Below are 15,964 nucleotides of genomic sequence, written 5' to 3'. Positions count from 1 at the left end.
AGAGGGGATTTGAGGAAAAACTTTTTCACCCAGAGGGTGGTTGGAATCTGGAACTCACTGCCTGAAAGGGTGGTAGAGGCAGGAACCCTCACAACATTCAAGAAGCATTTAGATGAGCACTTGAAACGCCATAGCATACAAGGCTACGGACCAAGTGCTGGAAAATGGGATTAGAATACACAGGGCTTGATGGCCGGCGTGGACACGATGGGCCGAAGGGCCTCTTTCTGTGCTGTATAACTCGATGACTAAGAGTGGGAAAGATCCAAAAATGTAACCGTGACGTTGGCATGTCTTTTCCTGGAAACAAACATTTGGGGAAAAGCTTTTTTTGTGAAAACAGTATAATTTTTCGTTTTCCAAAACCTTGAAGTAGAATTGTTGCAAAGAGATGACATTATAATCACCTAACACAGCATATCATCCCAGCTCAGTTAAAGCAATATCAGTACTGTACAATTTTAGGCTGTTATTATAATACTTTAAAAAGAATACAACTACAGTAAACTCTTGTTTAAACGACACTTAATCATCCGGAATTCTTTAATAACCGGCAAAATAGATAACCGATAATCTTGCCGAATCCATCCAGCACTCGTTTTGCCGAGTCCGAGTCTCCCACGGTGGCCGAGTTAGTCAGTGGTTTGTATTTTTGTTTGTGTTAAAAATTACCTTGGTGGGTATACCTCTGTTATCCAGAATTTTTCATCAACCGGCACCACCCTGGCCCCATCTGTGCCGGATAAGGAAGAGTTTACTGTATTACTCTACTGTCAACAAATTAAACGTGCTACTTTAAGATGAAGGTCGAGGCTTTCCGTGCCCCCCCATTAATTGAGACACGCCTCTGGGGAAAGGGGACTGCTGTCTGCCCCAGAGGTACCCCGCTGGCCTAACCCATATTTCCAACACCAGGGTCACTTGCATAGGGGAGGCGGGCTCTCTGGTCTCTGCTCGGAGGTTGACACATTTTGGGGGCTGGTGCAAAGATCGCTGCGACAGCCCCTGGGAGGCTTTCTGCAACCGGTGAATTAATGAGCTGCTTTTTTAAAAAAATTGTATTGCACTGATGGGGAATCATAGAGATTATTATTGTTGGTGATATTAGCAGGAGGATGCTTCAAAATAAGTGACTTTTAGAAATAGCAAAGGAATGCCATGCAAACCATTAACCATCCGTTTGCTAATATTGCCAACAGTAATTTCCGCCTGTAGTAAATGGTTTTTTGTTTGGCTGATTAACCCCTCAATATATGTTAATACCATCAGTGTTCGCTGCTTAAACAGAAATATTTAAACAGAATTAAATAGGGAAGAAAGTCTGAAAACATTCATCATCGTTTTAGCAAGTGAGTGATTTTTAACATTTTAATGGTGGTAGTTGGTGCTACAAGTCAAGCCCTTGGTGGGTATGTTTGTACTCAGCAGGTACATTGCACATGTAATGCTGTATTATTGAATGTCTATTGGCTTGCTACTGGCTGGAGAAAAGTGACCGGTTATGGAAAGCATGATGATGATTGTGTTTCACATTCATTCCACTGCAGCTCGGATTACAACCTCCGATCAATGGGGTGTAATCAGATTCGGAGCCTGGCTTAGCATTGATTTCAACTTTTACCTACAGCCATGACTAGGAGAAAGTGAATGGTTAATCTATTGATCCTGATGGAAAAAGTACTGTTTGCTGAATACTTACAGCAAAACGTGATTTTTATCAATAAATGCTGGGAGATTAGACTCCCCAAGGTTGACATCTATCTTTTCTTTAGAAACATAGAAACATAGAAAAATAGGAGCAGGAGTAGGCCATTCGGTCCTTCGAGCTTGCTCCGCCATTCAATATGATCATGGCTGATCCTTTATCTCAATACCATATTCCCACTCTCTCCCCATACCCCTTGATGCCTTTTGTGTCTAGAAATCTATCTATCTCCTTCTTAAATATATTCAGTGATTTGGCCTCCACAGCCTTCTGTGGTAGAGAATTCCACAGGTTCACCACCCTCTGAGTGAAGAAATTTCTCCTCATCTCAGTCCTAAATGTCCTACCCCATATCCTGAGACTGTGACCCCTCTTTCTAGAACCCCTAGCCAGGGGAAACATCCTCCCTGCATCCAGTCTGTCTAGCCCTGTCAGAATTTTATACGTTTCAATGAGATCCCCTCTCATTCTTCTAAACTCTAGTAAAGTTGTTTTGCTCTATATTTCTTTCTTTCAGTTACATTTAGAGGTGAATAAATCAAAAGTGACAATTTAACTGGTAGATGATTTCATTTTTGCTGCCCAGCCTTTAATACCCATTTTGTTCATGAATATCACTGGCCTCTACTTCAAGCCGCTAGTCCCTTCACTGCACACACACCTTTTGAAATTAGCTTTTGAATGGAAATTTTCAGAGACTGCGCCATATCATCCCTGCAAATAAAAATACACAGTTATGTTCATTGCTTAGGTCTGGAAACAATGAGGGGAATTCACTGTTGTGTCTAATGCATGCTGTTTACCTCCCCCAAGGAAACTTCATGCTGCCACAGAATGGAAACTGCCAAACCACTGCATTTTCCCAACACTTTTTTTATCCTGCAAACAAACCATCACGAAAAGAGACTGCAGCGTAAAATGTTTGGTTCCGAGCTCTTTAAGAAATGTTGAACCATTGTGCAGAATAGAACAATATTTAAATTGTGAAAATGTTCTTGACGATGCAAGACTGTTGAGCACAGAAGAGGTAATTCAACGTTGAACCGCTGTTCGCGTATATTGTTTGCTGCCAACAAACATTTGTAACGGCTCAACTGAATAGTAAAGCTGTAAGTCGCACATTTCAGCTGACCTCTGATCCTTAATTCGTAACTCCTCTGGGTTCCCTAGGAAATTGAAGCCATCCAGTTGTGTGCTTGAGCAGAGTGCGAATAAATGGTTCATGCAAGCTCAATCAGTAAGCAAATATTTTTAGCTCCAATCATATATCATAGTTTATAGAACCCAGGGATGTGGTATGCACTGGGTTTTTCTCCCAGACCATATTACAGGAAATGCTACTCATTTTGAAGAGATTTTTTTTAACCCTTTGAACACTGATATCCCCTTTGTATTTGTCAAGCTTTGTTTGAATTATCATCCAAAAATCTTCCTGGAAAATTTCTATCCCAAAAACTGTATTCCAAAGTGCGAGCCGTGAAAAGCAAAGAACACGTGAACATTTCTACCTTCAATCATCTGAAGTTTATTTTTAATTGACGATCTATGTTTCTATTTCATTAAATATATTCAAGAAGGAGTTAGATATATTTCTTAAGGCTAAAGGGATCAAGGGATATGGGGAGAAAGCAGGGACAGGGTACTGAATTTGGATGATCAGCCATGATCTCATTGAATGGCGGAGCAGGCTCGAGGGGCCGAATGGCCTACTCCTGCTCCTATCTTCTATGTTTCTATACATTTTTTTCTGTTTTGGGTCAACGCAGCTTTAATGAAAACAGCAAGCTTACATTCTAAATAATATTCCTATAGCCCCCCAGCACACACAAAAACAACAAATATGTGCTAAGTTTCTCATTTGGATTTTATTGACATGTTCAAAAGTGTTGAATAGAATTCGCTAGTCACAAAAAAATGTATCTATCATCCCATGAGAAAAAGGCTATCTCTGGCAAATAGCTAGTAAGTGTAAAGTATTGTATGTTAGACATGTGCTCGCATAGAGGACCTGTACACCCACCTCCGACCCCTAACAAGTGTAAAAGCATTTCAATGTTTTTTTTGAGGGAATGTAATGAAGTATCTAAAAACTATTTCATTTGTTGCTGATGATGTAGATTCGTTAAAGACAGAAGGGCGAAATTGCGTGCTTTTTAATTAACTTATATTTTTGTCTTTTCAAGGATGATGTGTACCGTGCTACCACCAAGGGTCTGATTGAGGGCATTATTTCAGGGTACAATGCCACGGTTTTTGCCTATGGACCAACAGGTAAGCAGCGGGTTCTTTTCAGAAGCATTATTTACTGAATGTAGCACTGTTTAAATCGTTGGTGTTTATAGTAAAAAAAAAATCAAATATTGGAACTGATTATTCCTGATTTGAAATAGAATTTGATTTTCATGAGAAATTGCATTTATTCAGCACTCGTGTAAGGATGCAATTCCTTTTATTCTCTAATGTTATCTTGCATGCTCCAGTAATTCAATTAAGTTTGCTCAATGGCAACGTACTTATCTTCTGAAGTAAAGGCTTTCACTTATTTAGATGATGAAAAAGGAATGCTATTATGAATGACAGTTGTAGATATTACCACAAAATTAAACTGTTAACTTGAAAATTTTCACCCTAATGTTTCTCTCACTTATAAATGTATATTGCACAAACACAATAAATGCCTAAAAGACGACACTAATCTAAAGGAAATTTTCTTCCACTTTTTTTTGGTCAGTTATGTATCTGAAGCACAGAAACCAGTCAGCATGTTAAGCCTCACCAAACCAAGCTACTGAAAAATCTGTACCGGTGCTGTCTCTGTTCATCTGACATGGAGTGCATGTCCCACTTACCCAAGTCCAGGGAGCTTGGGTCCAGATTGGCAGAGGCAAGAGCTAGGGTTCCTCAAGTGCGCACAGGGGAGCTCTTTCCCCCCCCCCCACCCCCGCAGAGGCCCTTCTCCAGGGCAGGCATCTGATCTGTCAAGAGAATTCTTGACAGATCGGAAATGCCGGTTTTCAGCGCATGCCTGAAACCGGCATTTCTGATGTCCCTACGGGTGGGGACACAGCCCATACGCACCCGTAGGCATCGGAAAATACGGGCCATTGCATATTTCCCATAAATCACTGTTTATCTGACAGTCAGAGAATCCAGTGGCATTGGATAAGTACGAGGGCATTTCTGGGTTTTATTCATGGGATTAAACTCATTCACACCTTGTGTTGATTGCGTGCAAAATGGAACCATTTCACAACAGGACATAACAACTGATTTTATTTTTTAGCCTCTTGGTGTCATTCCAACACCATAGTTTGGTAACTCAAAAAATGGCTGAACTTCTCTTAGTCACTGTCACTGTCACTGTTTGAAAATACCACATAGACTAACCTTGCTTTCTAAATGCATCATTTAGAATGAGTATTTTCAACTGTAACAGATTTTTTGTGTCACAGTCAACAGTGATGATTGGTTTATTCTTATTGGGGAAAGATGAGCAAACAGTTTAGATTTGAATTGCTCTTTTAAGAGGTAAACCCTTTGATGTTGTTTCTTTTGATGTTGATTATTTTTTAAATTATATTTATTCAGCTTTACCACATAACGAGCAGCACATTCAGCCATCTCCAGTCTCATTAGCTTACACTGGTAGTGCCGACAAACAACAGAACAGTTGACAAAACAGTTATCGGCTAACAGTTCTGAAACATGCAAAAAATGGTATTCGAGCCTCCCATTCCCCCAGGGGGTATAGGTGTGTAACTTAGATGTTTATTAATCAAAGGAGTTGGGTATGGTAGATAAAAAGGAGGTGCCAACCTGGGGAAGCTGCAACACAGGACTACATGCATGCTAAAAAGCAGAAGCAGCAACTATTGACAGGGCTAAGCGATTCCACAATCAACGGAGCAGATCAACGCTCTGCAGTCCTGCCACATCCAGTCGTGAATGGTGGTGGACCATTAAACAACTAACGGGAGGAGGAGGCTCCAAGAATATCCCCATCCCCAATGACGGTGGAGCCCAGCATGTGAGTGCAAAAGACAAGGCTGAAGCGTTTGCAACCAACTTCAGCCAGAATATCGGCCTACTCCCGAGGTCCCCACCATCATAGAAGCCAGTCTTCAGCCAATTCAATTCACTCCACGTGATATCAAGAAATGGCTGAGCGCACTGGATACAGCAAAGGCTATGGGCCCTGACAACATCCTGGCTATCGTGCTGATAACTTGTGCTCCAGAACTAGCCACGCCTCGAGCCAAGCTGTTCCAGTACAGCTACAACACTGGCATCTACCCGACAATGTGGAAAACTGCCCAGGTATGTCCTGTCCACAAAAAGCAGGACAAATCCAACCCTGCCAATTACCGCCCCATCAGTCTACTCTCAATCATCAGCAAAGTGATAGAAGGTGTCATCGACAGTGCTATCAAGCGGCACTTACTCACCAATAACCTGCTCGCTGATGCCCAGTGTAATGTATGTACCTTTAAGGGGGAGAACTACTTTTTACAGCTCATGTATACTGTAGTACCGGCAGTGACCACACCTGTATATAACGTTGAGTAGTAATCTGTACAGTTCAGTTGCAGTCTGAGCCACGTTGAGTAAACACCGTTTGTACCGTTCTCCGCAGTCTGTGTCTGATTATACACGGACATAACACCCAGTTTCGGTTCCGTAAAGACCACTCGGCTCCTGACCTCATTACAGCCTTGGTCAAAACATGGACAAAGGATCTGAATTCCAGAGGTGAGGTGAGAGTGACTGCCCTTGATATCAAGGCAGCATTTGACCGAGTCTGGCATTAAGGAGCCCTAGTAAAGCTGGTCAATGGGAATCAGGGAGAAAACACTCCACTGGCTGGAGTCATACCTAGCACAAAGGAAGATGGTTGTGGTGGTTGAAGGTCAATCATCACAGCCCCAGGACATCGCTGCAGGAGTTCCTCAGGGCAGTGTCCTAGGCCCAACCATCTTTAGCTGCTTCATCAATGACCTTCCCTCCAACATAAGGTCAGAAATGGGGATGTTTGCTGATGACTGCACAGTGTTCAGCGCCATTCACAACTCCTCAGTTAATGAAGCAGTCCATGCCAGCATGCAACAAGACCTGGACGACATTCAGGCTTGGGCTGATAAGTGACAGGTAACATTCGCGCCACAGAAGTGCCAGGCAATGACTATCCCCAACAAGCGAGAGTCTAACCACCCCCCCTTGACATTCAATGGCATTACCATCGCCAAATCCCCCACTATCAACATCCTGGGGGGTCACCATTGACCAGAAACTTAATTGGACCAGCCACATAAATACTGTGGCAACAAGAGCAGGTCAGAGGCTAGGTATTCTGCGGTGAGTGTCTCACCTCCTGACTCCCCAAAGCCTTTCCACCATCTACAAGGCACAAGTAAGGAGTGTGATGGAATTCTCTCCACTTGCCTGGATGAGTGCAGCTCCAACAACACTCAAGAGGCTCGACACCATCCAGGACAAAGCAGCCCACTTGATTGGCACCCCACCCACCACCGTAAACATTCACTCACTCCACCACCGGCGTACCACGGCTGCAGTGTGTACCATCTACAAGATGCACTGCAGCAACTCGCCAAGGCTTCCTCTACAGCACCTCCCAAACCCGCGACCTCTTCCACCTAGAAGGACAAGGGCAGCAGGGCGCATGGGAACACCACCACCTCCAAGTTCCCCTCCAAGTCACACACCACCCTGACTTAGAAGTATATCGCTGATCCTTCATCGCCGCTGGGTCAAAATCCTGGAACTCCCTCCCTAACAGCACTGTGGGAGTACCTTCACCACACGGACTGCAGCGGTTCAAGAAGGCGGCTCACCACCACCTTCTCAAGGGCAATTAGGGATGGGCAATAAATGTTGGCCTTGCCAGCGATGCCCAGATCCAATAAATGAATTAAAAAAAAGAAACAATTCCCTCTGGTGGGGGACGTAACCTTATAATTAGAGCTAGGCCATTCAGGGATGATGTCAGGAAGCACACAAATAGTAGTGGAAATCTGGAACTCTCTTCCCCAAAAAGCTGTTGAGGCTGGAGGTCAATGGAAAATGCAAAACTGAGATTGATAGATTTTTGTTAGGTAAAGGTATTAAGGGTTAGGGAATCAAGGCGGGTTGATACAGTTAAGATACAGATCAGCCATGATTGAATTGAATGGCAGAACAGACTCGAGGGGCTGAATGTCCTACTCCTGTTCCTATTTCAGACCCTGTTATGGAACCTAGAACTTGAAGAAAGTTGAGTAATTTCCCTGGGAAGGCCCCAAAAATTGAATTGACTGAGCATAGGGAGTGTGTGCACAATATGGTTCTTGAAACTAAACAAGCTGCAGTGATTTCTTTTTCAAATCAATTCCTGGGAAGCAGCGTGTCCAAGTGAATCACCATAACAGCAATTTTGTATGACGTTCAATGCGAATACTTCTGTGCATGAACTCTGTTCAGAATTGGCAGCAGTTAGGATCATCCTGCTGAACGATGTTTAGTGTGAGATGCAACAGGAATACCGCACATGGATTGCAATTTGGACAACATTTTGCTTTTGTTTTGAGTCATGAAGATTCTGGGGGAGAGTGACAATAGCATGGATAGCCTAACTCAGATGGTTGTGCCTGCTTCTCGCACCCATTCTGGGTACGTTGCAGCAACAGATGGACACTATTAACCATTTAGTGCTGGACAATTTTTAAGGCCATCAGCAGACTGGCCAAGGTGAGTCGTCTTCTTCTTAGGCAGTCCCTCGGAACCGAGGATGACTTGCTTCCACATTAAAAATGAGTTCGCAGGTGACTGATGAGTCCAATGCGGGAGCTACAGACTCTGTCACAGGTGGGGCAGACGGTGGTTGAAGGGGCGGGTGGGTGGGGTGCTTGGATTGACGTGCGCTCCTTGCGCTGCCTGCGCTTGGCTTCCGCTTGCTCCCAGCGAAGAGACTCGAGGTGTTCGGCGCCTTCCCGGATGCTTCTCCTCCACTTTGTGTGGTCTTGGGCCAGGGACTCCCAGGTGTCGATGGGGATGTTGCACTTTTTCAAGGAGGCTTTGAGGGTGTCCTTGAAGCGTTTCCTCTGCCCACCTGGGGCTCTTTTGCCCCAGTGAGGGCATGAGCACTCACACACATGCTGGGATGCTGCTGGAAGCATGATTCGCTGCCATACTGGCCCACTGGCAGGTTCTGTAACAGTTACACTGTGGGATCTGTCATTTAGATGGGGGGTCCATGATTACTAATCCATTTGAAAAGGGGTCCTTCAACTAAAAAATTTTGAGAACCACTGAGTTAAGTATTTGCGTGAATACATTCAGGCACATGTTCATGCAAATACGTAACTCAGAGCCCGCAAGCGCTCCGATCACGTGTCGGGAGGATGGTGCTAGGAAGAGGGATCGGCTCAACCGGCAGGGGGCGCTCGTTGCATAGTGAGTGAGAGCTGTGGGCCTCTGTGAGGAGGTGGGCCCAGCCATTGAGAATAATTCACCAGAACTGAATCAGTGTTGGTTTTATAAAGAGGAACAGGCTTAAAGTTACCTCCAGCCCCCCTCCAGTCACGGACCCCCTGGGAAGTCTCTGTGGCCTCCCAGGGGTCCGCAGACCCCAGTTTGAGAAACACTGACCTAACTTATCTTCAGGACTGTGAGAAATGATTAAAATGAAGAGATTTTAGTTTAATCTTTGTTGCATGTTGTAGTTCCCCCCTCACCTTGCACATCATTTGGTTGTTAGTTTAAACATAGTAGTTTCCTAATCGCTGCCCATAAGCCCTAACTGCACATTTTTTGTGCACAGTTTTAAATTTGGCTTAGTTTGATTAAACATGGATGTTGGGCTTTGTTTTCCAAATGGCAGGTGGGGTAAAGAGGATGTCTGTGGACTTAAATTTAAAAAAAAAACATTCATATAACATCCTATCACTGTTGTTAAGTTGGTAAGTGCAGCTGTCATTTTGCACACAGCAACATACCACAAACATCAATGAGATGAATGACCAGTGGTTTTTGGTGTAGTAGGTTGAGGGAAAGATGTTGGCCAGGAGAACTCCTTCAAACAGTATAATGCAATCTTTAAAATCCACCTGAACCGTAGGAAAGCACGGGCCTCAATTTGAAATCTCAGTCAAAAAGACTGTACCTCTGATACCACAGTATTCCCTCAGTCCTCATTGGTCTTCCCTCAGCTCTCACTGGTCTTCCCTCAGCCCTCACTGGTCTTCGCTCAGCCCTCACTGGTCCTCGCTCAGCCCTCACTGGTCTTCACTCAGCCCTCACTGGTCTTCGCTGAGACCTCACTGGTCTTTGCTCAGTCCTCACTGGTCTTCGCTCAGCCCTCACTGGTCTTCGCTCAGCCCTCACTGGTCTTCCGTCAGCTCTCACTGGTCTTCGCTCAGCCCTCACTGGTCTTCGCTCAGCCCTCACTGGCCTTCCCTCAGCCCTCACTGGTCTTCCCTCAGCCCTCACTGGTCTTCGCTCAGCCCTCACTGGTCTTCGCTCAGCCCTCACTGGTCTTCGCTCAGCCCTCACTGGTCCTCGCTCAGCCCTCACTGGTCTTCCCTCAGTCCTCACTGGTCTTCGCTCAGTCCTCACTGGTCTTCCCTCAGCCCTCACTGGTCTTCCCTCAGCCCTCACTGGTCTTCGCTCAGCCCTCACTGGTCTTCGCTCAGCCCTCACTGGTCTTCGCTCAGCCCTCACTGGTCTTCGCTCAGTCCTCACTGGTCTTCGCTCAGCCCTCACTGGTCTTCGCTCAGCCCTCACTGGTCCTCGCTCAGCCCTCACTGGTCTTCGCTCAGTCCTCACTGGTCTTCGCTCAGTCCTCACTGGTCTTCCCTCAGCCCTCACTGGTCTTCCCTCAGCCCTCACTGGTCTTCGCTCAGACCTCACTGGTCTTCGCTCAGACCTCACTGGTCTTCGCTCAGTCCTCACTGGTCTTCCCTCAGCCCTCACTGGTCTTCCCTCAGCCCTCACTGGTCTTCGCTCAGACCTCACTGGTCTTCCCTCAGCCCTCACTGGTCTTCCCTCAGCCCTCACTGGTCTTCGCTCAGTCCTCACTGGCCTTCCCTCAGCCCTCACTGGTCTTCGCTGAGACCTCACTGGTCTTCGCTCAGTCCTCACTGGTCTTCGCTCAGTCCTCACTGGTCTTCGCTCAGTCCTCACTGGTCTTCCCTCAGCCCTCACTGGTCTTCGCTCAGTCCTCACTGGTCTTCGCTCAGTCCTCACTGGTCTTCGCTCAGCCCTCACTGGTCTTCGCTCAGCCCTCACTGGTCTTCGCTCAGCCCTCACTGGTCTTCGCTCAGCCCTCACTGGTCTTCGCTCAGTCCTCACTGGTCTTCCCTCAGCCCTCACTGGTCTTCCCTCAGCCCTCACTGGTCTTCGCTCAGTCCTCACTGGTCTTCGCTCAGTCCTCACTGGTCTTCGCTCAGTCCTCACTGGTCTTCCCTCAGCCCTCACTGGAGTACCAGCCTAGTTTCATGAGCTTCAGGTTCTACAATTGAACTTGAACCCATGACCTTCTAACTCCAAGGAAAGACGCAACAAGCTGACACACTAACAACATAAGGTGCCGCTAAGGAAAGCCTTACAGTTATAGGTTACTCAACAGTGACGTGTATAATAAACCACTACTAGGTTTTGGCTGATTTCCAAGTTAGAAGATAATTCTTTGATGATTTGCTAAATACTGCATCTCATGTGTGCTGTGCAATAAAGCTGGTCTTGTCAGGATTTTTGGCTGCATATTGTGGCTTTTCAAACTGCCAAAAAGCACACTGGAAGAAGGTGTGTTTTATGATCTGGCCAAACAAAAGTGCTAGGTTTCTTAGTGTGCATAAAGCATTTCATTAAGATCGTTGAAGTGGTAATAATGTTAGACCAGAATCCCATTACATTAAAATCTTCTCATAGAGATGTAGCAGGGTGTTGCTAACAATTAGGTCCACACAGATGAGTGGAACTGAACTTGGACTGGAATATGGCAATTTTGCAATGGTTTAATTGAATGCTACATCAACAAGAGTGTTGTGAGTCCCTGGAAGTATTTTGTCCTCCACATATCTGACTTCCACCATCCTCCTAATTCTAAATTGAACTGTTTGGACATTATTTAATTTTGACAAAGAGGACTAGTTCTTTGGGCATGCAGAACTGAGAGAAGAGCACGCGACTCTCAATAATAACAACTTGTGTTTTCATGGGCACGTCACAAGAGAATTGGACACCAAGCAGGAAATTAGGAGGAGCTGACAGAGGTGACTGAAAGTGTACTCATAGTGTGAGCTTTTGAAGGTATGCAGAGATGTAGCAAGGTGGACGGGCTTAAGAAGAGAGTTCAGAGGCATAATGGCTAAAGTTTCTGCCACTGCTAGATAGAAAGAAGCCACTTCACATTCTCACGATGTCTCAAAAGAGCCTCCCAACCAATGAACTACTTTTTTTTTGAAGTGCAGTCCATGTTATATAGGCGCAAACAGCAATCAATTATGTACAGCAAGGGATCAGAAACATCAAATGAAATGAATAGCCATTAATCTGTTTGTTTGAAGGTGTTGGTAGAGGGACGAATGTTGACCTTGTTTTTTTTTACCTCGCCTGAACAGGCAGGACATATCTTGGTTTAACATCGCATTGAAAAGATGGCAGGTCTAATGATACAGCTATCTCAACAGTGTGCTGATAAGTTGGGACTGGTAGTACCTTGAAAAAGGATCTGCCACAGAGATGAACATGGAAGGCAGGCAGTGGAGGAGAATAGAGTGTGTGACTATATTGAAGGCTGCAGAGACGTTGAAGACAAGGAGGAGGTAGAACATATCACAGTTGCAGTCACACATGATATAATTGGTTTTGCCATGAAAGGACATGATGTACTGTACATGGAATGAAAAGCAGAGTGAAAGGATTTGAGCAGAGTTGCATGAGATGGCTGTGGAGAAGGTTGGCAAAGACACATTTGATGACCTAAGAGAGAAAGGCAAGGTTAGATATTGGGCAACAGTTGAAAACGGAAGACAGCTCAAGGGCAGGCTTTATAAGGAAAATAGTGATGACAGTAGTTTTGAAATTGCAGAATTAAAAACATGAAAAAAGTGGGTGGTTGACTATGTCAGCAAGCATTGGGCTGAGGAGAGGTAGTTTAGTGACTAGGTGCTACGAGGTTGGGAGGGGCAGTTAAAGGAGCAAGTAGGAGCTCTTGGACAAGTTAAGTTTGTTGAGAGTTTGAGAGGAGTAGGTAGGAAAATACCTCACTGAAGGCACCCAGTTCCTATCGGCTGGATTTTAAGGAGCAGGGAGGGTTGGGGGCAGTCGGCAAACGCGGTTTCCCGCAGGGCCTGATTTGCATGCGAGGCCTCGGTTTCCCACCCGCAGCCAGCCAGATTGAGAGGCTGGCTGGCTGCAGGCAGGTAGGCCTGCGGCACTAGGCCGCACAGAGGAGGGAGGGTTCGCGGGGGGTCCAGGAAGTGGCCACAGAAGCACGGGCTGGCGGGGGGGCTCTCGCCAAGATCGTGGGCCAGGAGGAGCTTGAGAAGGGATCTTCAGAAGATTGGGGGGGCAGGGAGCAGCACAGGGAAGGCCGGAGGAGCAGAGGGGGGGGGGAGGCCTTATGGAGGCATCGGAGGCCTGTGGGTGGGGGGTTGATTGGTGGCCCTGGGGGGGTGATCGGAGGCCTCGTGGGGGGGGTCTCCGATCACGGGGGACCGGTTAGGTAGGGACCCTGGATCCAGGAGGTAGGCACTTACCTCCTCGATCCAGTAGTCCCCACATTGCTGTAACTACCGGGTTTTACGAATTGCGTAAAACCCGTCCATATGCAGTTAAAAACAAAATAGAGGTTAAGAAAGAAGGTTCCAGCCTCATTAGAATATTTAAATTGACATCACGCCTCCTGGGAGCAGGTTGGCTGCACCCCCCCCCCCGTCCTGCTTCCTGTCCCGCCTCCGGTAAAACCGTAAGTGGGCGGGGAGGCAGGTTCAGGTCGGGAATCCCATTTTTAACAATTTAACTACCCCCACGCTCCCAACCCACCCTTTTTTTAAGGTTAAAATTCCCCCCTATGTCTTTGTAGATCACTTTGAATGTTATCCCTTTCCTCTGAACTTCCTGTTTTCTGACACAAGTCTGATCCTTGAGAAATGCTGCTGATTCCAGCTGTCCTCTTGCAACACTGTTTTTCTTTTTCCTATTCGACGTTTTGTTCTCTCCTCTGTTCTCTCTTTACCTCGACTCACATCAGCACAATTTGCCTGAAGCCATTTTCCAAAAAAATAGAAAAAGTAAAACTTACTAAAACTGCAGAATATGGTTTGAACAAAATAATTTTACAAGTTGCAAACTTAACACAAATGACGTTCATAATATATTGTGCAATATATAGACGGAATCATTTGCATTTCGAAAGGGAGAAAAAGAACAGTTTTTCTGGTATATAATTGTTGAATTTTGATCAATAGAAAACATTAAATTCTTGCTTACTTTCCTGTTAAAACAGATCTTTGTGGTTGATAACATAGGGCCATAATTTTCTGTCAAAATAACAGTAAGGCTAATGGCGCTCGTTGTTATTTATGCGCAAATGGTACAGTAACTTCAGGCGAGGGGCAGATGCGCGGTTAAACTCAAATACCCAAGAGTTGCTGTCCGAGTTGCGCCGCTCCCCCGTTAGTTTCACGAAAATTGCATCACGCTGTCTGCCCCACCATTGAACAGCGCAAAGTTGCTGTATTTGTGCGGTTGATATGAACTAAATTCGCCACAGAAAGTCTTGTCCATTTCAGTCTAAGTACCCATTTAAGCATGTGATAAGTGTTAATTATTGCCAATCAACCTCTCTGACATTGAAAATTAACTATTTCAAGTGTGGAGTCTCATTCCTTCAGGTTTAAATTGTTGTTGGAGATTTTAAAAATGTAAAATTTTTTATTTAATTTTTTTTTTACTTTTCCTTTCTGCATCTTTTTTCTCTCTCTCAATCCAATCTTTCTTTCCCTTTCATTTGTTTCTCCTTCTGTACCTGATTTGACATTGAATTCACCCATTCTTAATTATATTCCTGCTCAATCCTTGTGCTGTTAATTTCATACTCCTTCAATCTGATTGGTTAAGGAATGCACAGTTGCTTGCCCTGTACACTCAGGTCCCAGATGTCCTGTTTCCCTCGCTGCGATGTTATCAGCTCGCACTTTCAGCAACTTGCCACGCAAAAAATTTTAAAACCTAAGCATGCAAGGGAAAGTGCAATAGCAGCCGCCATGAGATGTCCTGCCCCATTATAGCTTGGTTTATCCATTTAAAAAAAAAACATTTAACAGATTATCATCTTTATTTTCATTGTCTAGGTGCTGGGAAAACATACACAATGTTGGGAACAGATTATGAACCTGGTATTTACGTACGGACACTCAATGACTTGTTCAAGTGTATTGAAGAAACAAGTGATGATATGGAGTACACTGTTTCCATGTCATACCTAGAGGTAGGTACCATATTAATAACATGCTGGAGCAGCCTCTCCATTGCAGTTTGCAGGGCACAGAGGAAGCTACATAATTACAGAAACTATACTACCCTAAAGAGTTGTATTTCAGATGTGATGGCTAGTTGTTCAACATGGTAACTGCATAATTTTTATCCAGGTGGACCTCACTTCTATCTCTAGCAGTAAGTTCTTGGGTCAGTAGGATGCATATAAGAACCAGATGACCTAACCACTATACCTGATTCCTAGAAGCTGTGTGAAGTTGGCTCAAGATGATACCCCTTCAATTGTTTTCTCCTTTCTTGTTGGGAAATGCATGTGATGAAAGCAAAGCTCCATCAAGCCTTAAACGTGAACATTTCTGTATTATTTTTCCTGAACATTTCTTGAGCTCATCCAAAATTCTGCTGTCCATATCCTAACCTGCAACAGGTTCTGCACAGCCATCACCCCCATGCTCGCTGACCTACATTGGCTCCTGATCTACCAACGCCTCGATTTTAAAATTCTCATCCTCGTGTTCAAGTCCATCATGGCCTTGCCCTACCCTATCTCTGTAACCTCCTCCAGCCCTACAACCCTCCAAGAACTCTGCATTCCACCAGCTCTGCACTCTTGAACATCCCCCACTTCCCCCGCTCCACCATTGATAGCTGTGCCTTCAACTATTTAAGCCCGAAGCTCTAGAATTCCCTCCCGAAACCTCTCCACCTCTCCCCTCTTTTATGATAATCCTTAAATCCTACCTCTTTGACTTTTAGTCACCGGTC

General features: G+C 45.1%; 1 protein-coding gene across 1 annotated transcript in view; it reads left to right on the top strand.

Annotated features, from left to right (window-relative positions):
- The window catches only part of kif19 (kinesin family member 19), a 232,545-nt gene that overhangs the window by 128,450 nt on the left and 88,131 nt on the right, over window positions 1–15,964 (top strand). The window contains exons 4-5 of the mRNA XM_085963605.1: window positions 3,889–3,976; window positions 15,055–15,191. Of these exons, the coding sequence (XP_085819731.1) occupies window positions 3,889–3,976; window positions 15,055–15,191 (225 nt within the window). The remainder of the gene's footprint in view (window positions 1–3,888; window positions 3,977–15,054; window positions 15,192–15,964) is intronic.

This window comes from Somniosus microcephalus, chromosome 21, assembly GCF_052327205.1.
Source record: "Somniosus microcephalus isolate GS21.2 chromosome 21, FLI_Smic_1.0, whole genome shotgun sequence".
Classification (NCBI taxonomy): Eukaryota; Metazoa; Chordata; class Chondrichthyes; order Squaliformes; family Somniosidae; genus Somniosus; species Somniosus microcephalus.
This window is presented reverse-complemented; position numbering and strand designations above follow the sequence as displayed.